Source organism: Solea solea, chromosome 4 (genome assembly GCF_958295425.1).
Source record: "Solea solea chromosome 4, fSolSol10.1, whole genome shotgun sequence".
Taxonomy (NCBI): Eukaryota; Metazoa; Chordata; class Actinopteri; order Pleuronectiformes; family Soleidae; genus Solea; species Solea solea.
In genome coordinates, this window is record NC_081137.1 from 5,316,005 (window position 1) to 5,342,504 (window position 26,500).

At 41.6% G+C, this 26,500-nt stretch overlaps 3 protein-coding genes across 6 annotated transcripts in view; 1 reads left to right on the forward strand and 2 right to left on the reverse strand.

The window, feature by feature from the left end:
- Positions 1-6,297, forward strand: part of trim3b (tripartite motif containing 3b) — a 42,954-nt gene extending 36,657 nt beyond the window's left edge. For all 4 annotated transcript variants that reach the window (XM_058627136.1, XM_058627137.1, XM_058627135.1 and 1 more), the window contains one exon: positions 5,753-6,297. In XM_058627136.1, coding sequence (XP_058483119.1) covers positions 5,753-5,905 — 153 coding nt within the window. In that variant the 3' untranslated portion in view covers positions 5,906-6,297. The remainder of the gene's footprint in view (positions 1-5,752) is intronic.
- A 1,300-nt stretch (positions 6,298-7,597) lies between these two features.
- On the reverse strand, positions 7,598-14,146 carry trim47 (tripartite motif containing 47). The gene is made up of 9 exons (XM_058627140.1): positions 14,020-14,146; positions 12,154-12,394; positions 11,084-11,295; positions 10,644-10,689; positions 10,424-10,519; positions 10,064-10,288; positions 9,940-9,962; positions 9,736-9,857; positions 7,598-9,663 (listed from the first exon to the last, which is right to left on the reverse strand). Exons 2-9 carry the CDS (start codon positions 12,334-12,336, stop codon positions 9,134-9,136), a joined length of 1,437 nt encoding a protein of 478 aa, XP_058483123.1. The 5' UTR covers positions 12,337-12,394; positions 14,020-14,146; the 3' UTR covers positions 7,598-9,133.
- A 679-nt stretch (positions 14,147-14,825) lies between these two features.
- Positions 14,826-26,500, reverse strand: part of frem2a (FRAS1 related extracellular matrix 2a) — a 62,442-nt gene continuing 50,767 nt past the window's right edge. Inside the window, exons 13-24 of the mRNA XM_058628062.1 lie at positions 26,100-26,258; positions 25,071-25,374; positions 23,991-24,122; positions 23,274-23,605; positions 20,382-20,574; positions 20,163-20,288; positions 19,308-19,435; positions 19,094-19,228; positions 18,864-18,990; positions 17,982-18,169; positions 17,697-17,843; positions 14,826-17,174 (exon numbers count right to left, since the gene is read on the reverse strand). Coding sequence (XP_058484045.1) covers positions 16,647-17,174; positions 17,697-17,843; positions 17,982-18,169; positions 18,864-18,990; positions 19,094-19,228; positions 19,308-19,435; positions 20,163-20,288; positions 20,382-20,574; positions 23,274-23,605; positions 23,991-24,122; positions 25,071-25,374; positions 26,100-26,258 — 2,499 coding nt within the window. The 3' untranslated portion in view covers positions 14,826-16,646. The remainder of the gene's footprint in view (positions 17,175-17,696; positions 17,844-17,981; positions 18,170-18,863; positions 18,991-19,093; positions 19,229-19,307; positions 19,436-20,162; positions 20,289-20,381; positions 20,575-23,273; positions 23,606-23,990; positions 24,123-25,070; positions 25,375-26,099; positions 26,259-26,500) is intronic.

The window sequence follows — 26,500 nt, forward strand, 5'->3', positions numbered from 1 at the left end:
ATTGTTTAAGTCGAAATTTACCTCATCACTGTAGTGCATGTTTTGAACGGACTGGGGAAGAGTCGAGGGTGAACCACACCTATCACCCTATGACAGCTGAGCTTGGCACAGCACCCCCCCCCCCCGCAACCCTCCAGTGTAGGACAGAGCGGTAGATGATTGATGGACTGTGGGAGGAAGCCAGAGAAACGGGAGAAAAGCCACGCACACATGGGGAGAACATGAAAAACTCCAGAAAGATACTCGTTCCAAATGGGTCTTGAACCCTGAAAGTCTTGTTTCAAAGGCAAGAGCACTAACCACTACACCAAACACGTTGTCCGTTTTTGGGGACAAACGTTCTTCAATATTTCATCATTCTGACGTTTTTTTGAAGTCATGGGTTCTATTATTGAAAGACTTCCAAATTGTGTGAAAAAGCAAACAGAGACAAATAGCTCACATGGTTCAGACGTCGACTGGCATTGCGATGGTCATGGGTTCGAATCTTGCATGAAGTCATTGTTTAAGTCGAAATTTACCTCATCACTGTAGTGCATGTTTTGAACGGACTGGGGAAGAGTCGAGGGTGAACCACACCTATCACCCTATGACAGCTGAGCTTGGCACAGCACCCCCCCCCCGCAACCCTCCAGTGTAGGACAGAGCGGTAGATGATTGATGGACTGTGGGAGGAAGCCAGAGAAACCAGAGAAAAGCCACAGACACACGGGGAGAACATGAAAAACTCCAGAAAGATACTTGTTCCAAATGGGTCTTGAACCCTGAAAGTCTTGTTTCAAAGGCAAGAGCACTAACCACTACACCAACCACGTTGTCCATTTTTGGGGACAAACGTTCTTCAATATTTCATCATTCTGACATTTTTTTGAAGTCATGGGTTCTATTATTGAAAGACTTCCAAATTGTGTGAAAAAGCAAACAGAGACAAATAGCTCACATGGTTCAGACGTCGACTGGCATTGCAATGGTCATGGGTTCGAATCTTGCATGAAGTCATTGTTTAAGTCGAAATTTACCTCATCACTGTAGTGCATGTTTTGAACGGACTGGGGAAGAGTCGAGGGTGAACGACGCCTATCACCCTGTGACAGCTGAGCTTGGCTCAGCACCCCCCCGCAACCCTCCAGTGTAGGACAAAGCGGTAGATGATTGATGGACTGTGGGAGGAAGCCAGAGAAACCAGAGAAAAGCCACAGACACACGGGGAGAACATGAAAAACTCCAGAAAGATACTTGTTCCAAATGGGTCTTGAACCCTGAAAGTCTTGTTTCAAAGGCAAGAGCACTAACCACTACACCAACCACATTGTCCATTTTCAGGGACAAACGTTGTTCAATATTTCATCAGTCTGATGTTTTTTTGAAGTCATGGGTTCTATTATTGAAAGACTTCCAAATTGTGCAAAAATGCATGCAAAGACAAGTAGCTCACACGGTTCAGACGTGGACTGGCATTCCTATGGTCAGGGGTTCGAATCTTACATGAAGTCAATGTTTAAGCGGAAATTTACCTCATCACTGTACTGCATGTTTTGAATGGACTGGCGAACAGTGCAGGGTGAACCACGCCTACCACCCTATGACAGCTGAGCTTGGCACAGCACCCGCCGCAACCCTCCAGTGTAGGACAAAGCGGTAGATGATTGATGGACTGTGGGAGGAAACGGGAGAAAAGCCACGCTCACACAGGGAGAACATGAAAAACTCCAGAAAGATACTTGTTCCAAATGGGTCTTGAACCCTGAAAGCCTTGTTTCAAAGGCAAGAGCACTAACCACTACACCAATCACATTGTCCATTTTCGGGGACAAGCGCTCTGAAATATTTCATCAGTCTGATGTTTTTTTTTAAGTCATGGGTTCTATTATTGAAAGACTTCCAAAGGTTGGCACACACCATGGGAGGACAAATAGCTCACAAGGTTAAGAGAAAGACTGGAGTTCCTCAGGTCAGGGGTTCGAAACTTGGATGAAGTGAATTTTTAGGCACGCTATTCAACGCAGAGAGTAAATAAGTCTGAGAAAACATAAGGATGAGCGTGGACAGTTAGCTCAACTGGTTAGAGAGCTGCCTTTCAGTCCTGACGTTGAGAGTTCAATTCCTTTATACTTGAACGTTTAAGGTTCCACAGCCAAAGTGAAGACTCAAAAACGCCCGGAGCTCCTTCCCGAACCTCCAAAGGGTTCGTGGCGTGTTGGGTTGGTTCGCAACCGCGAGGAGGTTGTGCCAGTCCGGCTGTGGCTGGTTCAAATCCAGCATGCTCCGAACACTTGGCCCCGGCGCCGGGGCCGAACTGGGGCCGGGGCTGGGCTGTGCTCCCCCGGCTCCCCACACTGATAACAACAGGGGGTTATACCATTTTATTACACATTTTTGGCCAACGAAATTCCCAAAAAAAAGGCCATAAAAACACAAAAAAATTTGACAGGGGTCCACTCTCTGGACTGTTGACCACACAGTCGGGGTACCGGTGTCCAGTAACTGATGCTTAAAAATGATCAGCACATCAATTAGACTTCTGTGTCATTAATGTGTGCACATCATATTTACATTGTTAACAGGTGAAAACTAGGGAGCGCTCAAAGTTACAAAATTCAATCAATAAATACACCATTCAATAATTACACCATGTGCCATTCATTCATTCATATTGGAATTAAATACATAAATGTCTTATTAAATGTGACATTCATTCATTCAAATACCAATTCATTTGATGTAAAAAAACAACATATAGAATGACTTGACTTTTGAATGAATGATGTCATGGTCCTGTGTTGCAGTGCATCATGAATTGATTTAACGTGTCAAAGTCACCCATCAGCATCAAATCAACTGATGATGCACTGCAACACAGGACCATGAAATCATTCATTCAACAGTCAAGTCATTCTATATGTTGTTTTTTACATCAAATGAATTGGTATTTGAATGAATGAATGAATGTCACATTTAACAAGATGTGTATGTATTTCATTCCAATTTGAATGAACGAATGAATGGCACATTGTAGTCATTATTGAATGGTGTATTTATTGATAGAATTTTGTGACTTTGAGTGGTCCCCAGTTTTCACCTGTTAACAATGTAAAAATGATGTGCACACATTAAACAGAGGCTCTGTTGACAAGTGCTGTTAACATCGTCCGTGTGAGGTGATGAAATGACAGGTGAAAGAGTCATGGTTTGTTCCATAACAATGTTTTGAACTGATGTTATAAATAAACGTCAAACTTTTTTGTGGATTAGCATTACAAATAAACAAAATAAATGAACCTTTCAGTCCACTAGATGGTGCCAAGTGGTCACTTTCACTGGCACTGTTGTGTCAGTGCATCACAATGTATGATTTTGCAAGTATCGCAATAAATCATATGATGTCTCTGATGATTTAAAAAAAATATATATATAAAGTAGGGATGCAACGATTACAGCATTATTAAACGATTACTAAATGAATTGTTAAATACTTTAATAATGGATTAATTGTTTGTTTTTTATTATAAATGTTGAACATTTTCCGGTTTCATTGTTCCTTGTAACAAAGAAAGAATTAAAACTGAATAATTTTTGGTTGGTGGATAAAAAAAGACATTTGAGAATCATCATTTGACGTGATATTAGCAATAGCAGTAGCAGGTGTAATCTGAACAACTGTGATCGGATGACTCGGATCAGATGTTAACAGCAGGTGTGAACAGAGCATCAACAGAACATCTAATAAATGTGTGGATCATTTTTAAGCATCAGTTACCACACATTTGTCCGCGCTGCTCCTCGTCCTCGTCCTTGTCCTCCTCCTCCTCCTCCAGATCAGCCAGGTCCTCCTGCACCTGCTGCAAACAATGCTGTAGATGAGTTACACTGTAAATGACTTTAAAAATCCTAAAAACATTTCTAAAATCTCAACATTTAAGGATTCTGATGTATTTAGTGACAGCACTGCTGAAAGCCTCTTTTTACTCTTCACTGTAAAGTCATGGCTTGGGTTTTTTTCTCTTATTGCCCTAAATTCTGATGATAATGACCTCCTTCAACGATGCTTGAAAACACATGAACTGTGTCTTTAACTGCAGCTGTTTGTAGGTGTTCAGTCATGGGACATGATGAGACGAAGTAGTATCCCGTTTAGAGTGTCCAAATGTGGTCATTGCAGTAAATGAGTGAAGAAATGCGAGTAAAATACATTAACAGGTTTTTATTGTCAACTATATATTGGTCCATATCAACACGGACACTTTTATTTTGAAATTCTAAACCACTGCTCCTGAACAGTTTTTTTTTTTTAGATATTCTAGATACTAGATACACATTCTTAACAGTTTTAATGGTCTATTGACATTTTTTGTTGAGGACATTGACATTTTTGACAGTTTATAATTGGACAGTTTACTAAATAATCTCGTTTTTGACAGTATGAAGGCAGTTGTTGACATCATACTGTATAATAACATATTTGACACTTAGTCTGGTTTTTTTTTTTAAAACAGTTGCATATTAAACACACAAGTACATGTATCTACGGTGATCGTGTGTTTGCTGCGGAGCAGTGACGTCACATTAGCAGCAGTAGCAGGTGTAATCGGAACACCGGTGATCGGATCACTCAGGTCGGATGTTAACAGCAGGTGTGAACAGAGCGTCAACAGAACGTCTAAGAAATGTGTGGATCATTTTTAAACAGCACTTACCATACGCTAGTCCTCGCTGCTCCTGCTCGCTCCGCGTGCGTGGAAGGTCCGAGTGGCAAACAGGAAGTGGATGATTCCAATTAGATTTACCGAGAGGGGAGGGCGCGGACCGCACTCAGACAGGAGGAGTCCACTTTTCCTCGTTGTGTTTTGTGTTTTGTGATTTGCAGTTGTGTTTAATTTGCATTTGTGTTTTGTTTGTTATTTGTTGGTGTTTTCTTCCTATTTGTGGTGGTGATTTGCACTTCAGGGCCACTGTATAAATGTCTACGTGGAACACTCCATAACGAATAAAAATATGTAATTAAAACTAGTAATAAATACATGGCAAAACCAACCGATAGTGAATACAGTAAGCTGAAAAATGTAATGACGTTTTAAATTTGCTTAATAAGTTACAAAAAATTACACAATGTTGCTGTCACAGAACTCTGGGATTTTATATATTAGTGCCCAAGAAAATTATGACAACATTAAGTACTTTTATGATGATTAAAAAAAACCCAATTCCATTTAATATTAACCATGAATAGGATTTTTTGGTCTCAATGCTATGCTTGGTATTTTGGTTTTAATGTCAAAGTTCAATTTATGGTTAATATAATAATCAGAAAATAAGACAGGCCAGAAAACCTGCAGACTCTGACATGATCATATTATTAGGAACAATAACAACGTGTTAAGCGTAGTTTTGTAACGCCAGATTCTTTCACTCAACCTGTATATTTATATATATCTATATATATCACGTTCACTGTTCACTAAATGAAGTTGTTTGCAGTAATTGTAGAGACTGAATTTATATCTTACTCCTAATGGGAAACTGTTGTTGTTACAATTAAGTGATGTTTTCCTGTTGCATTTGACAGTTGGACACGAAATAATGTAGCAACCTATGTGTCCAATATTTGACTAATGTTCTGTCCTTTACTCTCTCAAGCCTTAAGGCCGGTTGTGCTCATTAAACACACTGTTTAAGGCATTTTGTCACAGCAACTTCAAACATGCAGATGTGGGTATGTTTTGATGCAAACACTCGTCTTTTTTGTCTGTTTCAGGTGTTTGACAGCACCGGCTCCTTCTTATCCTACATCAACACGTCAGCGGACCCTCTGTACGGCCCACAGGGCCTCGCCCTCACCTCGGACGGACACGTGGCCGTCGCCGACTCCGGCAATCACTGCTTTAAGGTTTACAGATATCTGCAGTAGAGCCAAAAGGGGAAGACATCGCTGAACACCAACCCGTGTCCGGACGACGTAATGTCACGCAGAGCTGCAATTTCACACATTCATTGTCTGTGCATACTGAATACAACATGTCATATTCAGAGCTGAATTCAAAGAAATATAAGAAAAATAATCTTAATGAGAAAAAAAACCCCAAAGACACAAGCCAGCTGTGCCAAAATTCATAAGCAAACAACCTGTAATTTGATATTTTCCAATCCAATCCCTCAGATTAGATTATCAGTGAAACTGTCGTGCTGTTAACCAAACGACAAATGCCAATCAAAAGAGTCTCACAGTCAAACGTTTTGTTGATACACAGCAGCCAAACCAGCAACTTACAATCAATGAGCCAAAGACGCAGAAGAAAAACTCAAGATTTGTCATATTAATTTGATGTCATCTTAATTATGCGCCAGAGCTGAAACATCGTGATTTTGAGGTTTCACACAGTTAAATAACAGCCCTTTTTGTTTGTGTGTCAGTTCTGTGTGAAGCACTGGAGTCCTTTCTGGGACTTGAGACTGCACAGTGAATCACGAAATGACTCAAAACTGCAAATATGCACACTGAAAGTGCGACAAAGCTGCATAATGATGACATTCTGCAGTGCTCCGGGAATTAGTGGCCCTAAAAATGATTTTCGGATGATTTATAGTAATATAATCATCAAAGTCATCACGGTGATGTCCACTTCTTCTAAGCTCGCCTCTCTCTCTCTCTTCTATTAACCAAAACAGACTCCTTATCATACGATAATCCAGTTCCTGCACTTTCACATCAACACCCTAATATAGTTGTACATATGCATATAATATTAAAATGTGTATATACCGATTTGATGTCCATGTTATTCCACTATCTATAGCCTCCGTATTCCAACACTTAACGAATCAAAGGTTTCAACACTGGAGTGTAAACTAATACAGTCGAGCGTCATGCCACGTACAATAGCCAACAAACATCAATGGAACAATGTTGTATGCACATTACTTGCTGTATATTTTTTTTTTCTCTCTCTCAAAAGGATTTAATTTATTTTTGATTTTCTTTTCTACATAATTTGTTCTACAAATTATTTTTCTAATTGGTGCATTTTGAACTTGTCTCCTCTTTGCCAAACACCTTTTGTACATATATGCCTTGTAACTTGAAGCCCATGTCGTTACATTAGTACTTTTGCTGTTGCACATAACACAAATATTATAAGAGTTCTATAGTTTGCAAGAGTAATATATGCCCGTGTATAGTTATCATTAATCATAATCAGAAAAGTGCTCCGTAAAATTACACAATCGTATTCTTGCTGTTGCCGAAAAGCAAATTATCATGACTTCTCATTCATTTGCTTCGTAATTCTGTGTTTTTTGGCCGTTTCTTGTGTGGCTTCAAGAGAAAACCAACACCAGCTTTACGATGAAACTGTCTCCCTTATTAGTGATCTGATATTTTGCTTTTCCTTTACTTTTGACCACCATCTCACGCCTGTGTTGAAATTAAAAGGAAGCACATTTAAATTCAATAGCCATCATGGGGTGAACTACAAAGAAGTAAGCACTACGTAATCATGGCAAAGGTATGATTGTAAATATTAAAAGAAAAAAAATTGTCCTCTGGTCTCTTTTCACAAGCTTTACACCAGAGTATGAGAAGAACAAGTCCATTGCTTACATATACATTTTTGAAGGGGTTTAATTTCATAAATTCAAAGATGAATTTAAAAAAGAAAAATCTCATTGGAGGCGAATAATTCACCTTCATGTCGTCTCTTGTGAAGTGATGTTAAAAGACACGGAGCCAAGTGAATTGTAAACACCATGATAAAGATATTTAAGAATTTCATCCTCTTTTAATCTCATTCTGAAACGGAGGAAAAAACCCAGAATACATCAAATACTGCAGGTGAAAAGGCCACACACAGGAATCACAATGATCATTTTTGTCACACCTATCAAGACATCACAAAAAGTAGCCAAGTACATACCAGTATGTGAAATAACATTGAAAAAAAGAGCCTGCTGGGCCAGAGCTCATTTTTCCACAGATAATGATGTGAAATGATTCTACTATGCTCCTCAAATTAATTTAAAAAAGCAAAAAAAGAAAAATTCACTGTACAGGATGGCACTGGTGCTGAAACACCCCACCGTCTAAAAGTGTGGGGAACTGTACAAGCAAAAATAAAAATCCATAAAGATTCTATTCAGGAAAACGTGTAAATTATACATTCAAGAAAGAAAATATAACATTCATAAAATTGTCCAAATAACATTTTTTTTTAACATTGAACTCAAAATACCTGCATTCAAGTCATCAAAAATGATAAAAAATAAATAAAAAAAACAAACTGGACTGAGTTGGATAATAAACCAACTCTGGCCCGAGAAGCAGAAGCATTTTGTAATGGAAAATGAGGAAAACGCTGTTGAAACAATAAACTTATAATTATATTTTCATTCCTTACTGCACTGGAATGACTCTCACAGTAAAACATCAAGGAGCATGTGGCGGAAACATTTTCCATCGGGGCGGTTTTAAAAAACGGTTGGCTTTGTCCTTCATTTGCTTATTTTTGAAAATGTTTCAAGATTCAAACTGAACGAAAAATCTCAAAACGTTGCTTCATATACCATCACATGTGCTCACAAAAATAAGCGGGAGAGAAATTTACAAAGGGATTCTCAACAACCAAAAAATATTTACAGTATTTAAAACAATCTAAGATTAAGCGGATTGTAAAAAGAGGATAAAATTATCTGTACTGATGATAAAATCCAAATAAAAAAAAAAAAAAACACAACCTGAGCCATTAGGTTTCTGGAAGTTAAATAATTGAGAGCGGAAATATCTGTACAAGCTCGCCAATTTAAGTCACATCGCTATCAGCACCAATTCTTCAGTCTAAGCATTAATGAGGGGGAATCTTAGCCATCAGCATGTACCAATAACATATGTCCTTGGGGTTCCACCTACATGGCAGGAGTACCCACCTTACCAGGACAAACAACACTGCAACATACTGTAGCATAGCATGTGGGGCATCAGTATTCCCAGCAGACACAGTGACGCAGAGCAAAGCACCTCTCCAAACCCCAAGGGGCATGAGGCTACAGTGGGTGTCTAAACCCTTGCCAACAGTAAATCAGTAACCACTGGCATCCATGACTCCACTCTTAAATAATGTGACCCCCCCATCACAGCAGCTGTGTCTCAGTAATAGTGGCATATCTGCAGCCTGCTGCCAGGATCGTATTTGCCCGGACTGAAGAAGGGAGACACCGGCTCCTCAAAGCAGGTGTCAAACATGTAAAGTCTCTTCATCGTGACCGCGTCATAGAAACTCAGACGCCCATTGTCGTAGTCCAGGTACACGCCGACCCTCGGCGAGGTCCAGTAGTCGGCGACCGGGATGCGTCCGTCCTCCCCGTTGGCATAGAGCCGGTCCTGCAGACACAGGCTCCAGTATCCTGCCGAGGGAGTGAGGCTGACAAAGCCCTTCCTGTTGCTGCCCACGGTGGTGACTCCCAGGTACCACACGCCCTTGTCCTTCACATCCACCTCCCAGTAGTGCTGGCCAGTGGCATACTTGGCGATGCCGAGGACACCACAGAAGCGGGTGAATCGCTCCGGCATGTCTGGCTCGTGGCTACGGACTCGGCCCTCCTCCACTTTGGTGTCAAAGTCTGAGATGAGCAGGTTTGGGTGAGCTGTCTGTGGGTCCAACGTGAGGTTCTGAGGCACTGAACACAGAGATAAATAAATAAAAAATCCAATACGACTAAAAACACTAAACGTAACATAATCATACTCACTGGTGTGTAGCACGTGCATCATCTTCTTCCACACGATAAGCTGGATAGGCCCTGAGAAGTCTGTGAACTCAGTCTGACAATTAACTGCCTCCATAGATGTGATAGGTTTGCAATGGAAGGCTCTGTGGGAGAAGAGAATCAAAATGACTATGCAAAGGGTCAATTTCTTGAAATGGAGATTTATAGGTTAAACAAGGCACTTACTCATCAAATGCCTCACAAAGGCTCTGATGAAAGAAAAAAAATATATATTTTCATGACATCATTCTCATAGGCAGTGGACATCTTGTTTACATCTTAGTCTTTAAAAACTGACAGTACAACTGACCTCAAAGCTCGTTTTCCCACTGATGTGCCTGTGGATATCAGAGATGGTTTTTCCCACATCCTCAGCCTCTTCCTCCACCAACTTCAGGTTTTCGTCTATGACCGCCAGGGTGGCTGCTTCCTCGGCGTCCAAGCTCTCAAGCAGGCTGTCTCTCTCGTCCAGCAAGAACTGAACCATGGCACCGACATCTGCCTCGATCTTATCCTTCAGCCTCTGTTTCTTCATCTTTGGGACAGAGGTTCAGATGAGTACGTTGAAGTATTTGGGCACAGTCAGCTCTAATGATTTAGTGAGGTGTGTATCCAAATATTTGTTATCGTGACTAATAACTTAAAATAAGAGTAAAAATGTATTCCATACCCTCACTTCACTTTTGGTGCATTCATCAGCCGTTTGAACGCTCTCACACTTAGACTTGTGCCAGTTGAGTCCCATGAGCCGCAGCTTTAACTCCATCTGGACCAAACACGAACACCAAAGAAACAGAATAGGAGGACTCGTGATTTCACAGCTTGAAAAATAACTCAAAACGGATTTTTAATGTTACGAGTATGCCAGTTTGAGCTCTTCAACAGTGTACCTTCATATCGTTCACAACTTCTGGCACTGGCGCCACCTCATGGTGTCTGAAACAAATAGCAGAGGTCAGTACAAAGAAGTTAGATGGCAGAAATCCAGGTAAATTATTTGGACTAACATGGAGACCAATTTTAGACTCAAGAATGGAATATTTTAAGTTTGTGGTTGGTATAAAGACTCGGAATGGCACTAGACTTGCTAATAACTAAACGCAAGCTTAACTGGAAACCGCTGAAAGGGGGCGTGTCACCAGCAAGCATAGTGGAGGAGGGTGCACTATAACAATTCCCCACTAGTGCTTGCATACTGTGACAAGGACAGTAGTCAAAAACTGCATTGAAACACAGTAACATAATTAATACTGCCCGAATAAAATAATAATGTTAGAGTCTTCACAAAGAAATATACTTTCTCCAAATAAAAAGGTAAAACGGGACCAACCTGTGTGCTCGAGATTCACGGCACACCACACAGATAGGCCTCTTATCGGTCTGACAATACAGTTTCAGCTCTTCGCCGTGTTTTTCACACTTCCCATCCACTTTCAACGGTTTTGACGGTGTCGAACAAGAACCCAGACACTCCAGATCATCCAGTTTGGCCACTAGGTTCTGCACCAAGTAGTTTTTAGTGAATGTTCTCTTGTTGAACACCTAAAAAAAAGAAGTAATATATGTGATGTTACAATATGTACCATCAGTATGGAGTTTGCATGTTCTCCCCGTGTGGGTTTGCTCCACGTTCCTCCCACAATCCAAAGACATGCAGATTTGGGGATTAGGCTATTTGGACACTCTAAATTGACCATGGGTTTGAGAGTGGAGGGTTGATTGTCTCCCTGTAGCCCTGTGATTGTCTGGCAGTGTCCAGGGTGCATCCTATGTCAGCTTGATGTGACTGAAGCTAATAAACGTAACTAATACATGTGTGTTTTTCACAGAAGATATTTGTCAACATGAAAGGACAGGACAAACATAGGTTTTACCAAAAACAACAACTTTGAATAACTATTCATGTCAACTATTTGACACTTAAACCTATATAGGCCTTTTTCTTCTGAAAAATTACTTAACACGTCAGCCGGATATTATGAACCCTCTTTTTTTCTTTTTAATTAAACAGTTAAGTGTTAAATACGAGTAATTTAACACTGATATTATCATCTACTGGTAACTAACTGACACAAAACACTCTTTACTTCAGCCGTAGGCTTCATTTGTGCTAATGCACACATCTGGGTGTAGCAATTACGAGGTTTTTATACCTTAAACATCTAAAATGTGAAAGGTTCTCGTTTAAAACCGTTGTCTATGTGTACAAACGCCGCAGTTAGCAAATGTCACCTAGCCAAGTATCTTAGCGACGGCGTTAGCTACAAACAGCACTGCGTGACAACACAGCGCATTAACGGCAACGGAGAATTATTTGTTTATGTAACTTTGAAATGTCTAAACACACTCGGGGAGGACAACATATTTGGGGGGGGTATACAGGAACGTTAGTCAACTCACCGTTCGGCACTGTGGGCACTGATACCCGTAGTCTTCGCCATTTTCATCCCAGTGCATGCAAATGCAAAAGCGACAAAAATTGTGGCCGCATTTGAGGATAACAGGGTCTTTGAAATACTCCAAACAAATCGCACACGTGAGCTCCTTCTTCAGCTCGTCTCCAGTTGTTCCCGCGGTAGCCATGTTTACAGGCCAGCAGCAGCAGCAGCGGCAGCGGCGACCACCAGCAGAATAAAAACAACTGCAAAAAAGTGGAGGAGGAAGAAGGAAGCGGTCATATTTGTGCTGCGTCATCGTCCATCTTAGCCAATCACGCTCTACAAGACACACCCCCCCCCCCCCCAACTCACTTGTTTTACACCTGTGTGAAACATGGTCACATCTTAAAGCTGCAATGCGAAACGTTTGTTAGTGTTTTGGTCTTCATGAACAATAACGACGTGACAATATTTTCATCTGAAAATATGTTTGTTCAAGCAATACTCGTGTTAAAAGTCAGATTTTAGACTTTCATAATGTCACGTCAACACAAGCGAGTCTTAGTCAGACTAACATACCTGGATAATACGATTCAAAGTACTTCTGTCACTTTCACCAGAGAGGAACTCTCTAAACATAAGACAGTCCTCTCTAGGTGTTTTTTCTCCAGTTTTCATCGACCCTGACTTTATCTGTGGAATATACCGGAAATGTAGACAGGGGAAGCGTGCTGGAGCACTCATGAAGCAGCCCCACTCCCGTCCATACACCTGGTGAACGTCCACAAGCTGCTCCTTAATCAAAAAAACTATGCACGTTCCGCCGCCCTCTGTTTCACCGAAACGTGGCTCAGTGAACACATCCTGGACTGCGCACGTCCGGCTGTTCCGAGTTTTCCTCATTCATTCTGATCGGAGTCTACAAGCCTGTGTATCAGAGGCTAAACAACTGCTGGCTGACCAAATAATCGATATGGAAAGAAAACATCATTATTCTTGGGGATTTTAACAGTGCAAACCTGACCCACAAACTCCCAAAATACAGACAAGGGACACCAACACTCTCTCAAAGCAATCAGGGTGGCTAAGAGGAGCTACAGGGAGATGCTAAACAATAGCTAGATGCTAACCCCCCCCACCCAGACAAATCCTCAACAACTTCTTCAGCAGGTTTGAAAAGCAGCACTTCACACCTCCCAACTGCTCACCTTCTCCCCACTCCTCCACAAAAGGACTGCCTGCAACCCTCACCCCCTCCCCTCTGACCCCTGCAGAGAAGATCATCGGTGCTGATCCCCCCCCCCCCCCCCCCCATCCAAGACCTGTCCAGGTCCAGGGTACGGAAATGGGCAGCGAACATCTCTGCAGACCCCTCACACCCCGGACACAAGCTGTTACAGAGACAGGGTGTCTTCCCCCAGGCTGTCTTTCAAATGAACAATTGAAGGTCATCTCTGCACTACGCTCACTTGCACATTTCGGTTATATTATCAATAACTTGTACTTTTTATATTTATATCTTCTGTTCCAAAAAAAAAGAAAAACAATTATCTTCTGTTTATTTATTTATTGTTTGTCTGTATTGGAGAGAAAAGTCAAATTCCTTGTTTGTGTGCACAAACTTGGCCAATAAAGTTGATAAATTGACTTTCTCCACCGCATGTATACTTGGACTTGGAAAGTTGTCCGATTGCCCGTCTTAGTCGGACTACAGCCTTAGCTGGATTAGACTGTCCATGTAAACATACTGGCTGATGTGGGCGGGGACAAGAAATGCTTTTCCTGTTAATCTGCTGAGTAATAGGTTTTTTTGGAGCAGTTGAGTAACTTACTGCTTTCCTTATTCATATTTATATCACTTGTATCACTATATTTTATTCTTCCTTACCTTTTCTTGATCAATATCTCTTATTTCTTAAAAAAAAAATCAACAATTAATGTATCAAAATGTTCAGCCTGCTCAGCTCATATCCAAATGTCTTTTTCGACTTGAAATCATTTCTTATGGACGTTAATAATTCAAAAGGCAGCTCACATGCAACAGGTGGAAATATGCCTTTGATACATGTATTCACTCTTCTTCTACAAATAATAATAAGAATAGTTCAAAGTTCTTCAAAGTTCCTCATTACAGTTCAAAGCTCCTCCTTTGTAGTACTGTTCTAATAATAATATACAGTACATGTAAAAATATAAAGTGTCAGGAATGTTTTTGTTTTTTTCCTGTAGAGGGCAGCGTGACACATCGCAGTGTAGTCTGTGAGACCAAGTTTGGCGGTCACCAGTCTTGTATAAAGTACCTAAAAGGGATACTTATATATAAAAGTACAAGCAGTTTACTAGAAAATAACTGGTAGCTCAGTGGTAGGGTGAGTTGTCTTTCAACTGGGAGGTTGTGGGTTCAATTCCTGACCCCAATCTGTGTCCTTGAGCAGCATGTGAATGGCAAAACTATAGTGTAAAGCAGATCATCAAGACTAGAAAAGCTCTATACAAACCATTACCAATCCTTCTTCTGATTTTATTTGGTAGTAACGAGTAACAAAGATATTTAGAGGAAATGTAGTGGAATAAAAGTAAAAGTTGCTAAAAAATATAAATAACGTACAGATGCATGAAGTCAGGATTTTCGCTATATAGTCGATATTTTCACGTCGTAACTTGGCACCAATGCAAATAAAATCAAACACCTACTACCAGTAAGCAACAATATTTATTCTTAAATACACGTACATAAAAACCCATTCATAAAAAGACACAAAGTGAATATCAAGATTGACTTTTTGTGCTAAAATCGTCACATATACGGGGATAACCGGCTGTTATACATTACATTGCATAGCTTTGGTTGGCGTGTGAGGGATGTGACTCAAAAAGTGCATTTGATGTCAGATATGTTCTTTCCAATTTCATCAAGGCCAAGCATATCACATTCAGGTTTCCACAGACTGTTTACACCCCTCTACATCCCTCACTGATTCATAATGACCCTGATAAATATTGGAAACAAGTACGTAATCATGACTCACCATAACACCATAATAAGACAGATATTTAGGAACACATGTTGTATAGCCACAGTGAAAAGTAAGACACAGGTTTAACAGCACATGAAAACAAGAAGTTTCACCAGTGACATCAAAAGAATTAGGAAATTGCAAATGTACTATTTTCCATAGTGACATACTGATCTGTAACAAGCTATTTTGTTTGCATACTTAGTTCAGAAAAAAGAAGAAGAAAAAAAACCAGTGAGTCAGAACACTTGAAATCCCACGCAGCACGAGTGACAAAAATAAAGCTTCCGGGAACATGATGTGAGAAAAACAGAGGTCAAATCATTGGATAGAGCATTTGCATGTTCACAGCACCACACGTATTCACAGTCCATTCTCTGCAAAATAAATAACTCCTGAGATGAGCGTCTTCATACATACATAGTAAGTGTTATTATTTAGGAATGAACAACGACACCTTATGTGGAAGTGAGTCGAATGATTGTAGAAGTAGACGAGGGACAACACAGCAGAAAATGTGAACTAGACTAACTACAAGAAACCCTTTAAACAATCTAATGGAAAACCCAATATGCAGCAACAGAAAAAAAGACATTTGTCATCATATTCTAAATGAAAAAAAAGAATGGAAATGTTCAGCTGGCCAATGACGAAACATACATTCTGATAGCAGTAGTTTTCTTCTCCATGCAGGCAGATTTTCCATGAAAAGAAAATAGACCGAGATACACATTCAAGCTCAGAATGAATAGAAAACGACCCATGCAATATGGTTTGAAATGTTCTCAACAGAATTTCCCACTCAGCCCAAGCTTTGGGAGTGCAAGGATGGATCGAAAGAACAGCTGAGGGTGATTGTTGTCTTGCGTCTTGTCTTAAATTGCACGTTTACATCCACGTTGCAAGTGTAAACCATCAACACAACATGTGTGCAGGATTCCAGTATATTGTCTGCGAACTTTGAGGACAAAGACATTCTTGACAGAATTGCACACACTTCGCTGAAGTCTTCACTGACACAAGGGCAGGCGATAACGTCCGCGAGTCGTTTATTTATTATGCACACTGACATCTAGTGGTAGTTACCGGGGGATACACGTCTCTGACTTAAGTCTGTGAGACACTTGCTGCTCTGTGGCGTCTTCAGGCACTTAAAGACCGTCGAGCCAGTGAGAGAGAATGGACATGCCGTGCTTCCTGTGGTGGAATGTTGAGTGAACAGGACAGTGTGAAAGACTGTGTTCTGTGCCGTTTTTGTGTTGCAGTGAGCAAGGTGCATAATGGATGCCATACTGTAGAAACCCCCTCTCCCCCCCACCCCACTTACAGGCACACGTACACAAACCCAATAACGCATATGATCAGTCTCAGATTTTTGGTGTTGTGAAAGTAATTTTATATTGTTTAAAAAAAAAAAAAAAGGAGGAAAAGAAAATCCAAAATTTTATAAAAGCTCCCCTCATCCCTTTGTCCATCTGTCCCTCCACACATCCATGGCTCAGACCTCTGAGCTGTTGTGGCAGTCTTGCATCCTCACCACCAACATGGGCTCCGTGCTGACCGAACCTTTTACCACCTCCTGCATCCCCTCCCTCCATCCCTCTTTAACGTCCTTCTGTCTGGACCTCAGCACCAGCACGGCGGTGACGATGACGAGGACAGTCAGCAGCAGCCCCACCAGTGACCCCACCACGGTCACCAGACCCTCCTCTTCCTCTTCTGCTTTCAGGTCACTAGGTCCTAGACCATCTGCGAACACCTGGTTGGACCCCCCTGCCTGCCGCTTGGTGCGGTCCAAAGCAATGCGCATGATGTTGGTACCTCGGTTGTTGTCGGCGCCAATCTCCTCAACTTCATCACCGGCAGACCTCCTGGAGCGTTGGCTTGACTGCGTCAATGTGAGGTCGCCGCTCGTGGAAACAAAGGAGTGGTACTCGAGGCTGCGCTTTCCAATGCCTCTGTTAGCGTTCTCCTTGGAGCGGACTGTGTAAATGGTGTGAATAAACCACTCGCGACCCGCAGCAACCTGAGGAAAAACAACAAAGTGATGCACCTTAATCTTGTGCTCAGTTCACAAAAGGACTGACATTTTGCAAAATTCACAAAGCAGCCTGAAGTGTTTGAGTCCAAACAGAGAGCATCTTGTAAAATGATGATTTTTGAAAAAAATCACATTTTAAATATTAGTTCTGATTAGTGTGTGAAAGGACATCAGCTGAGGAGGGATTACAGGAATTAGACCAGATGTGAATTTTGCGATCAGCTCTGCACGTTCAGGACAAATTGGGAGCACTCAGACCTGTAATTAGCCTGATGTGCGTGTCATCAGATTTCACAGGGCAGATATTAGAGGTCTGAACAGAGTCCGTAAAACATCATCAGGGATGAAAGATAATTCCATTCCATTTACACTTCTATAAACATAAGACTGACACACCAAGGTGAACACACTCTGCTCAATTCTGCATCTCAACATAGTCCCAGACTTTGACGATTTGTACATTAACGGAAAAAGCAGCTTATGACAATGATAATGAATCATGAATACCTGGAACATGGCTGTAGAGTCCACTCTGAAGCCATCAGATCCTGGCTGTCTGACGAGGGACAGGGCTGAAGGATCGTCCACTGCCAGCACGGCATTAAAACTAACGTCACCAAACACACGCGCCTGAGTCTCCGGCTGAGCCTTGTCCTGATGATGCGAGGGGAATGAGGGGAAAAAAGGGAGAAAGTAAGGACATTATTCTTCTATCAGTTTGAAAGTAATATTTTTTTATCCTGCTCGAGGCTACAACTAGGACGTATAAAAAAAAAAGATGAATGTACTCACAAGAATCTTAAATCTATAAAGCAGCGATGGAGAATCAGCCAGGCAGCCGAATTCAAACTTGGTTGGATTGTACTTTGGCACATATCCATCAGCACCAGTGCAGAGAAACACTTTCTCGATGCTACAGAAGAAAGAGTCTCCCAGATTCTGCACAGGGTCCACCATCACACGGCCATATATCATATCACCTGAAATAGAGGAAGAGTTACAATTGTGAGTAGATTGTTTTGTCTGTGTTTCCTTTAGTGTCCAAATCACTGTTTATATGAACCCTTCGGGCCCATTCTAATATTAGTCACCCTCGTACCACTAAGCACAAAAATGTGCCTTTTAAAAGAAGCTATAAAAAAATATCATACATAATAATTCTACTTTTATTGAGATTATTGATATCAACAATTTTATAAAATAATTCATTAAAAATCAAATGTTTTGTGTTGAATTATGACAGCCTGGGATATTATTGTATTAAAGAGAGGGAGGGGGGAATTGTGACAGTGCCATCTAGTGGATATAGCACGTAGTAGTAATAGTAGTAAACATTATCACTTCCAATGCAAAAGCCCAGATTGACACCCAGATATAATAAAATGCACGTATTATGCTTTAATGGTTTAAAAGATTAAAGATTAATGGAGATTAAAAAAATGCAGTTTGAATGGGTTTCAATGGGACATTTTTTGCACTGAACGGTCTGAGTGTGACACTTGTTTGTACACAGTGTATTTTAGCCTCACTGTAGGAGCTGAGCTGGAAACAACAAGATCAAACAAAACCTTTCCGATAAGTGGACAAAAACATCTCGAGCTACAGTCATCATCGCAGAAATAAGACATGATTCTTCTTCCTTTTTTTTTTTATACTTTGAAAGAAGATGTTTACCCTCAGAAAAGGCCACGTCACTCTCCTGACCAAAACCCATGGAGCCATCAGACAGCCAGAGATTCCTCTTGGACAACAAGAACATCTGAGTGTTCAAGCTGAATTCCACTGCGACTGGGTCACTCACCTAAAAACAGAAGAGCACAATGAGCAGAGAAAAGCAGCCATTGTGTCGTCTCAGTATAATTATTATTTTGAAAATGATCATGTAAATAAAGACCATCCTATACCTGCTGGAATCTGATGTCCAGGTCAAAGGTGACTGGTTCTCTCGGGCTGCAAACCGGGGGAAGTGTGTACTCGACATTCTGAGCTGTCGTACAAGGGATCAGCTTCACTGTGTATGTCCCTGAATAGTCTCTCACCTGAGTGGAGAAGAGCGGTCAGGTACTTTTTCAGGTTGTGCACCAGCACGCGAAAATATGCGAACGTGGCCGTACTCACAGCAAAGTCCGAGGTGAACGTCCACTGCTGGACGGGCTGGTTGTAGGTGGGCTCACTCCGCACCAAGGTGAGGTTAAAGGTCAGGCCAGGGTGATCGACGCTCATCACCATGGACGACATGGAGGTTTCTGGTGACAGATGTTGAGAAGGATTAGATTCATGATAGCACATAGCAGATTTTTTTGTGTTCTTGTGTCTTTTATGTATGTAATATTGTGTTTTATTTCTTCTTAATCTCAGTGGGCCTTTCCCCTGATTGAACGAAGGTTCAATAAAACTTAAAGGAGCTAAACGTGAGTTCTGAAAACAGTTCCCAGTTAATGCTTTTCTGGGGTCAAAAGTTGTGAAATGTTAAGAAATGGAATCGCTCAAAACTGGACTAAAACGCCCAGACAATGCCATTGGCAGTCAAATTACTATTGCACATAAACCTGAAGTCGGACCAGAGTAGCACTCAAGCTGGCCTCGGCACTCTGGTGTCGAACTCTGGCTAAAACCCAGAGTTCAGTATTTTAAAAGTTCATGGATGGTAGGAAGTCTCGGAAGTCAGAATGGTGCTGGAAAGGCAACAGGAAACAAGGAAACAACTGGAAACTGACAAAATATCAACAAGCTAAATAGCTGAGGCGGATACCCTTCATTAAATAAATCAATTGTTCCACTTGGGCTTGTATATTAGGACAGGGACATCAGTCCAATTAAATGGCGTAGTCAAGCCATTTACTACGTCCCAGTTTTTATTCCCAGTTCATTCATTGGTATTAAAAATGTTTAGTCCATGAATAATTTTACAAACTGCCGCTTCAAACCTAAAATCTCCAACAAATACCGATGCCAATCATCGGTTGGTCTCACCGGCTCTTTTTATCTTGCCTCCAAAATGAGACGCCGCGAACAGGCCGCGGAAACGAGCCTTGGAGCGGAAGTTCACCACCAGACGTCCCTGTTCGTTGATACGCATGCTGGTCGGGTACAAAGCTCCTGAGAAAGAAACACACACACAAACACACTGGGTTTAAAAAGGAAATCGTAATCTGTGTGAGTCGTGTTGTGTCACATCGTGCTCGCACTTACCCTGGAGTTCGGCCTGCGGGGGGCTGCCGATGCCATCCTTCCAGAGGATGGCTGTGTCGTACACAAAGGTGAGACGCAGCTCCGACTGGAGGTCAAAGTGCTGCCAGCCACCGTTCCCGACCGGCGAGTGGAAAACGTACGACACGTGCAGGGGGACACGCAGCGTCACGTACGACTGGACCAGGTTCAGCACCTGTAAGGACATGACCAACAGCAATGAGTGACGGGAGTGCGTTTAAAATATCAAATTTAACCTCATAATGTTGACAAAGTAATATTCATCGTCATGTTTACTTGATATCACGGCTGCAAGTTTTTTCTTGTGCATCCATTTATCCCATCGGCTATAATAAGCAACGAGAAGATGTAAAAGACGAGGTCACTGTTCTGTGCTTGAACTCTTTCACTCCTACTCGGTGTCAAAAGAGTCTCCAGTTTGTACTCAAGGAACAACAGTGGGCTGCAATGTGGGCATGCATTATTCTCTTCTATAGACGTAGGCAAATTATTCCTTATTTATATAAGCTCATAAACTTGAGAAATACAGCTAAAGTGTGCTAAAAGACATTTTATTTGAATGATTCAAGTTTAGATGACCTGTTTCTTCTATTTATTTTTAGTTACCATATACACATGCATTGCGGTGCAGACCCAAAATGGAGATTAAAGAGGCAGACAAATAAGTGTTTCTTTCCTTCAATAATGCTAATTTAAACTGAGAAATGTGTATTAAACAATTATATTTAATCAAAAAGAAAAGTTGCTTTGGATGTGGATCTGCAATATTTCAACATCAGTTTTCCAAAAAAAAATTAAAATGGATAATTCATGTCGACAGAAAATAATCTGATGATATTTATTTTGTTTAATAAAGCTGCCAAACAAAGCTGGGTTGCAAAAATCCTGAACCTTTAGTTGCATTTACATAAACAAACCACAAGGTGTCTCTGTTTGCCAACATTATTTCAACATCATTCATGACTTGAAACCACAGTACATGTGTGATAAAGACTGAAACTGAATGTTTTTTGTTTTTTTTTGTGTATGTGTTGATTTGCAAAGACAATTATCAGACTCAAGAACTGGGCAGGAGATTAAGTGCCCAGATAAAACAAGAAAAAAGCTATTTTAGATTAAACTATTTTCGGCCCGAAATAAAAAGGAACACGATTTCTAATCTCTTTATCTTTCGTCCTTCTCCAATTACTCTCCATCATTTGAATACAAATATGGTAACATGCAATCTTATAAAACAACACAGCGTAACTGAATGAATCTCTGCATTATGAGTCAGGTATAAGAGACATTCTCCACCAAAGACCTGTGATTTATGTGAGTCAAATTGTGAAATTAGCAAATCAGGAGGCAAATTAGAAGAATAAATTACCGTAAAATAGGCGACAAATTAACTCTTGAAAAAAAACAAGTCCTGTCCCAAACTTTATTCATTAAATAGGACAACTTATAAAGTGGCAGGTGTGGTGTTGTTGTATCTGTCTTCTGCAGATACAGTGTATCCACTGTATGCCTTTGTGTGTTGAACTCCGGGGAGATGTGACTGATAGATGACAGATGTACCTAATAAAGTGGCTGGTGAGCGGAGCTGGGATGGTAACCTATGCAAATAAAAATTGATTGTAATTTTAATTCTAATCAAGCTCCATCTAATGAAAAGCACATTGTAAAAGCTAAACGAATTGTAAATGAATGATCCAACAGGACCTGTGTTCTGTGACTTTGTGGCGTCCCTTAATGAGGTGAACTTGATGTCTTGTGGATGACGGGCACCGTGGGTAACTATGAATGCAAGCACCTCTTGCTGTGACTGAGGACAAGTAAATTAATTTCTTATTTGTTCTCTCGAGCGCCGTCTCCCTCTCCTCCTTCCCTCCTTTCGCCCACACTCTCCCTCACACACACACTCCGGAATCTGATCAGCAACAAGAAGCCCATAGATCAAAGGCCGAAGCAACACAAAAGAGCAGCAGGGCACGAGCGAGGGAGCAGGGGTCTGTTTCCTGATGCACAACAACAACAAGAAACGGGAGAACACTGCAACTCTGCACACTACACAACAACAACAGCAGCAGCACTACAGGAAATGAAGAGCAAAAAAAAACAAAAAACGTTGCAACATCTGCTGCAATGATGCAACGACGATAGACTGCAACAGCAGCAAAAACAAAAGAAAGAAAAAGCAATTGGAAGTTTGTTAGCAGCACACTGACAGCTGACAACAACAGAAGTTGTTGGACAAAATTCGCCGGCGATGTCTGACATCTCCGGAGACGCCACTGTCAAAGCAGCCAGCCGGTAAATGAAAAACCCAGCAAAGCTGCCTGATATAATCTAAGTCATAACTGCACACCCTTGACCTCAGGAGCATGTTGGAGCGCTCCAGAAACAATATTTCAAATAAGTGCTGGTTTTTTTTTTTTTCTTTTTTCTTTAACGATTTCACAACTTCTACACTTTACTGCCCCATGTTGAGAGCTGTGGTATGAGGATTAGGGCAGTGAGTGGCAGGCTGGCAGCACAGATTTCTGTGCACCTATGAGTACATGCACAATATAAACTGTCAATCACATGGTGGGATACACACACACGTCCTTTTAAGGACTTGCAATGACTTCTATTCATTTGGACAGCCCAATTAAAGCCTTTTTCCCTCGACTCAAATGTTAGCTCGAAATGTAATCAACCAAAAGTTGGTGACAAAAACAAGTCTTAAGTCCAAGTCTTTGTTCTCATTCCATTATAAGACACACATACAACTGACAGCTGAGTAAAGTACTGGAACGTACTGTATGTGTTATAATAATAATAATAATAATAATAATAATAATAATAATGATAATACACAGAGAAGCGCACATCAATCCAAACACACACCTGTCCATCACTGCCTATGGTGCCTCCGCAGTCCGTGAGCAGCTCGGACATGTGGTAGTAGCTGGTGAACTCCCACAGGCAGGCCTCCAGGTTGAGGTTCCTGTAGAAGCGCAGCGTGCTGTTCCCCCGCAGAGCGCCGCTGAACTGATACGGCGCTGCGTCCCCCGCGCTCTCGGCGCTGCGCGTCACCGCGGTGATGAAGCCGTGGCCCGTGGTGACCTCGTCGTAGTCCAGCAAGTTGGAGCACCGGTGGTTTCCGACCCGCGTTCCATCAGGGCTGAGAGTCAGGTCGAAGTTGGTGAGGGGGCGCGTGGAGATGACCGGGAGCATGCCTGCAAGACAAAAAAAAGGCTTGATGTGATGCGATGTGATTTTGATAAACAAAAACGATCATTTTGAGAACTTGGAGGAAAGAAATAGTTGAGCGATGAGGGAAGAGGGATGCAAAGTGAAGCAGGGGAGCTAGAGGGGGAAAAAAAGAGAGGGGGAGGGAAACCTGGAGGAGACAAGGCAGAAGGAAACTGATTAAAAATCATGAAGGGAATATTAAGTACAGTGAGTGCGCTGGAGGGTTCTTACAGTGAGGTTTCGATACAAAACATTGAGATCAATATTCTGGCTGCTTTGCTCCTGAGGTTTCCAAAAACGTGAACATTGCATGCACACTGCATTACACTTCATCTGAGCTACAAGTCCTGCCCCCCAGCTCTGACCTACCGTCGATGTGAGGCATGGTCACGGTCACTTTGATGAGGTTGGGGTGTTTGGGGTCGTCGGTGCCGGTGTAGCGTAGCTTGGCGGAGAAGGGCTCGGCGCCAACTGTCCCCATCTTGCGCGGTTGGCACATGCCTGCGTGTGACAGAAGAGATGAGAGAATCCAAGGCTGGATGTTTAAGATAAGCACACACTGAAGTATATCACGCGTATATTAAAACGTGTCTCCTAACCTGCCTGATCTATTAGTGAGTCAGGCTGTGATTTCCATATTTTACTCCATAATTAAGGAACATGGCAACTGAAATGTCTGAGAGAAGAGAGAGAGCGTTCTGACCCTTCTGTAAAGAACACGTTCAAGAATGGTTTATTTTGGGCTACTGTAAGTAATGAAAAGAGTTCCTCTGCTTATTCTACTGCACAGTGCACTGTGTTTATCTTTCAGAAGACAGTTTAGGCCAATGAAAGTGGCGTTTCAGAGTAAAATGTTTTACTTTTTATTACCACTATATTTAGTCGACTCTATTAATTACTATTTTGCAGAAAAAACTTTTTAAATCCGCAGCATATGATGATGTTTCGCCAGGATTCAATTCAATAATGCTGCATAAAATGATTAAACTACTGCCTACCATTCAATATAATATAATAATTAATCATGACAGTTTTATACCTATAAATAAAGTGTTGTAAAGGTACATCATTTTATTGCTGTGTACTTCAAGTGGCAATATATATATGTATATATATAAATAACATTGTGAATTCAGGCATTTTTGTTAATAATAGATAAAATATTGAAGCGTGTTTATAATATATTGAAGTGTTTTTGTGGAAGACCTGTATACATCTCCGTCTTTATTCATCATTTATTCAAGAAATAAGTAAAATTTTTATTTTTATTACTCCACGGCCTCTGTAAAGCTGAACCACCTCCTTAAAAAAAAGGATGATGATTGTACACTTCGTGGTATATCTACTTACACCTCCAATTTCTGCCAAATCAAGGTTTAAGTAGATATATCAGTAGTTTAAATGGAGCTTTTCAATCTGAAGACGAGCATTCGCTGTGTCCTTCCTCACCTTCCTCCTGGTTGATAGTGACAATGGGGCTGCTGAGCTCTAAACCTTCATCCCCATTAGAATTCACAGCTCTGGCTGCGCACTGCACCCTGGAGCCTGCCTGGAAGTAGACCGAGTCCAGCGTGATCATCTTGGAGGAGGTGAAGAAGGTGTCAAAGTCCACCTCCCTCATGGGACTGGTGACGCCGTCGGGGCCAGCTGGAGCACTGATGAGCCAGCGGTAGCGGGTCAGCGTGTTGTTGATTTGTTCGCTGACACAGATCGAGCCCGTCTTGTCGTAGTCTGGGTATTTGGTGTTGCAAGCCTGGAGGGAGGACAAGGAAGAATGGAGTGGGCGAGTGGGCGAGTGGGCGAGAGGGCACGGGCGGCATGGAGATGGGGGAGATACAGCAGACGCCGGAGGACAAGAGGAAAGAGAGGAAGCGAATACAAATGAGCGACTTCTGCCGAGAAAATGTAAATGTTTTGAAGCTTTATGTCGTTTTATATGAGTTTATTTTAAAATATACACATAATTGGAAATATAAAAACATGGGACGGAGCCAAAAGCTTTCTGACGTCCCACACGGCATATCACCTAAGAAGCAAATAACCAGGCAAATCCATTTAGGAGCCAGTAGTCCAGCGTGGAGGGGATCTCCTGTGTATAAGAGCACTGAGTCACTAAACTGTGTCATGTGCCTTTAAAGGACGGATCCTGGAAGGACATTTTAACTTTGGCTCAAGAAAAGTATGGATCCTCAGGGTTTAACAATGCGCCCTCCAATATCAGAGGAGAAGAGTCGGAAATAGATCTCATTACCATGGTGCAATCACGGAAAAACCCCAACATGCTCCAAATCTACAGTCTACACAGGTATTCGGAATGAAGTCAAAACTGTAGTGTGTAACTTTTAAATGACCTGGCGAGTGATTTCTTATATATATCGAGAGAGAATAACGATCTCCTTTCAGGTCGGATTTAGTTCAAGATGTTTTCCAAAGCCATTTGTGTGTCGCCCGAATATAGAGTTTGTCACTTTGACTCACTGTCACACAGATGACGGGGTAGCCAGCTGGTGGGTGGAGGCTGCCTGGCGTTCTGGCGACGACATCATAATGGAGGAGAGACACCACATGAGGCAACGAGGGGAAGGTGACATCCGCCATGCTGTTGGTCTCCTCGATGTAAACTATCACTTTCGTCACCTGTTCCGGGGAAAAAAAGCAGAGGCTAATGTGAACGACTCTCTTCTTCTGCTTCCTATTCTTCTTTGTTTTTGTTTTTCTTTTCTTAGACGATCTATTATTTATTGCGGGATGTCTCCATCGCCCCTGCGGCAACGCCAGCAAAGTGCTGCTGTTGTCTGGACAGGAATAACCTTGTCGAAGAGATCCCTGCTTTCAGCGGGACTGACCCCGAAAAACCCCAACAAAAAACGTTTGTTTCA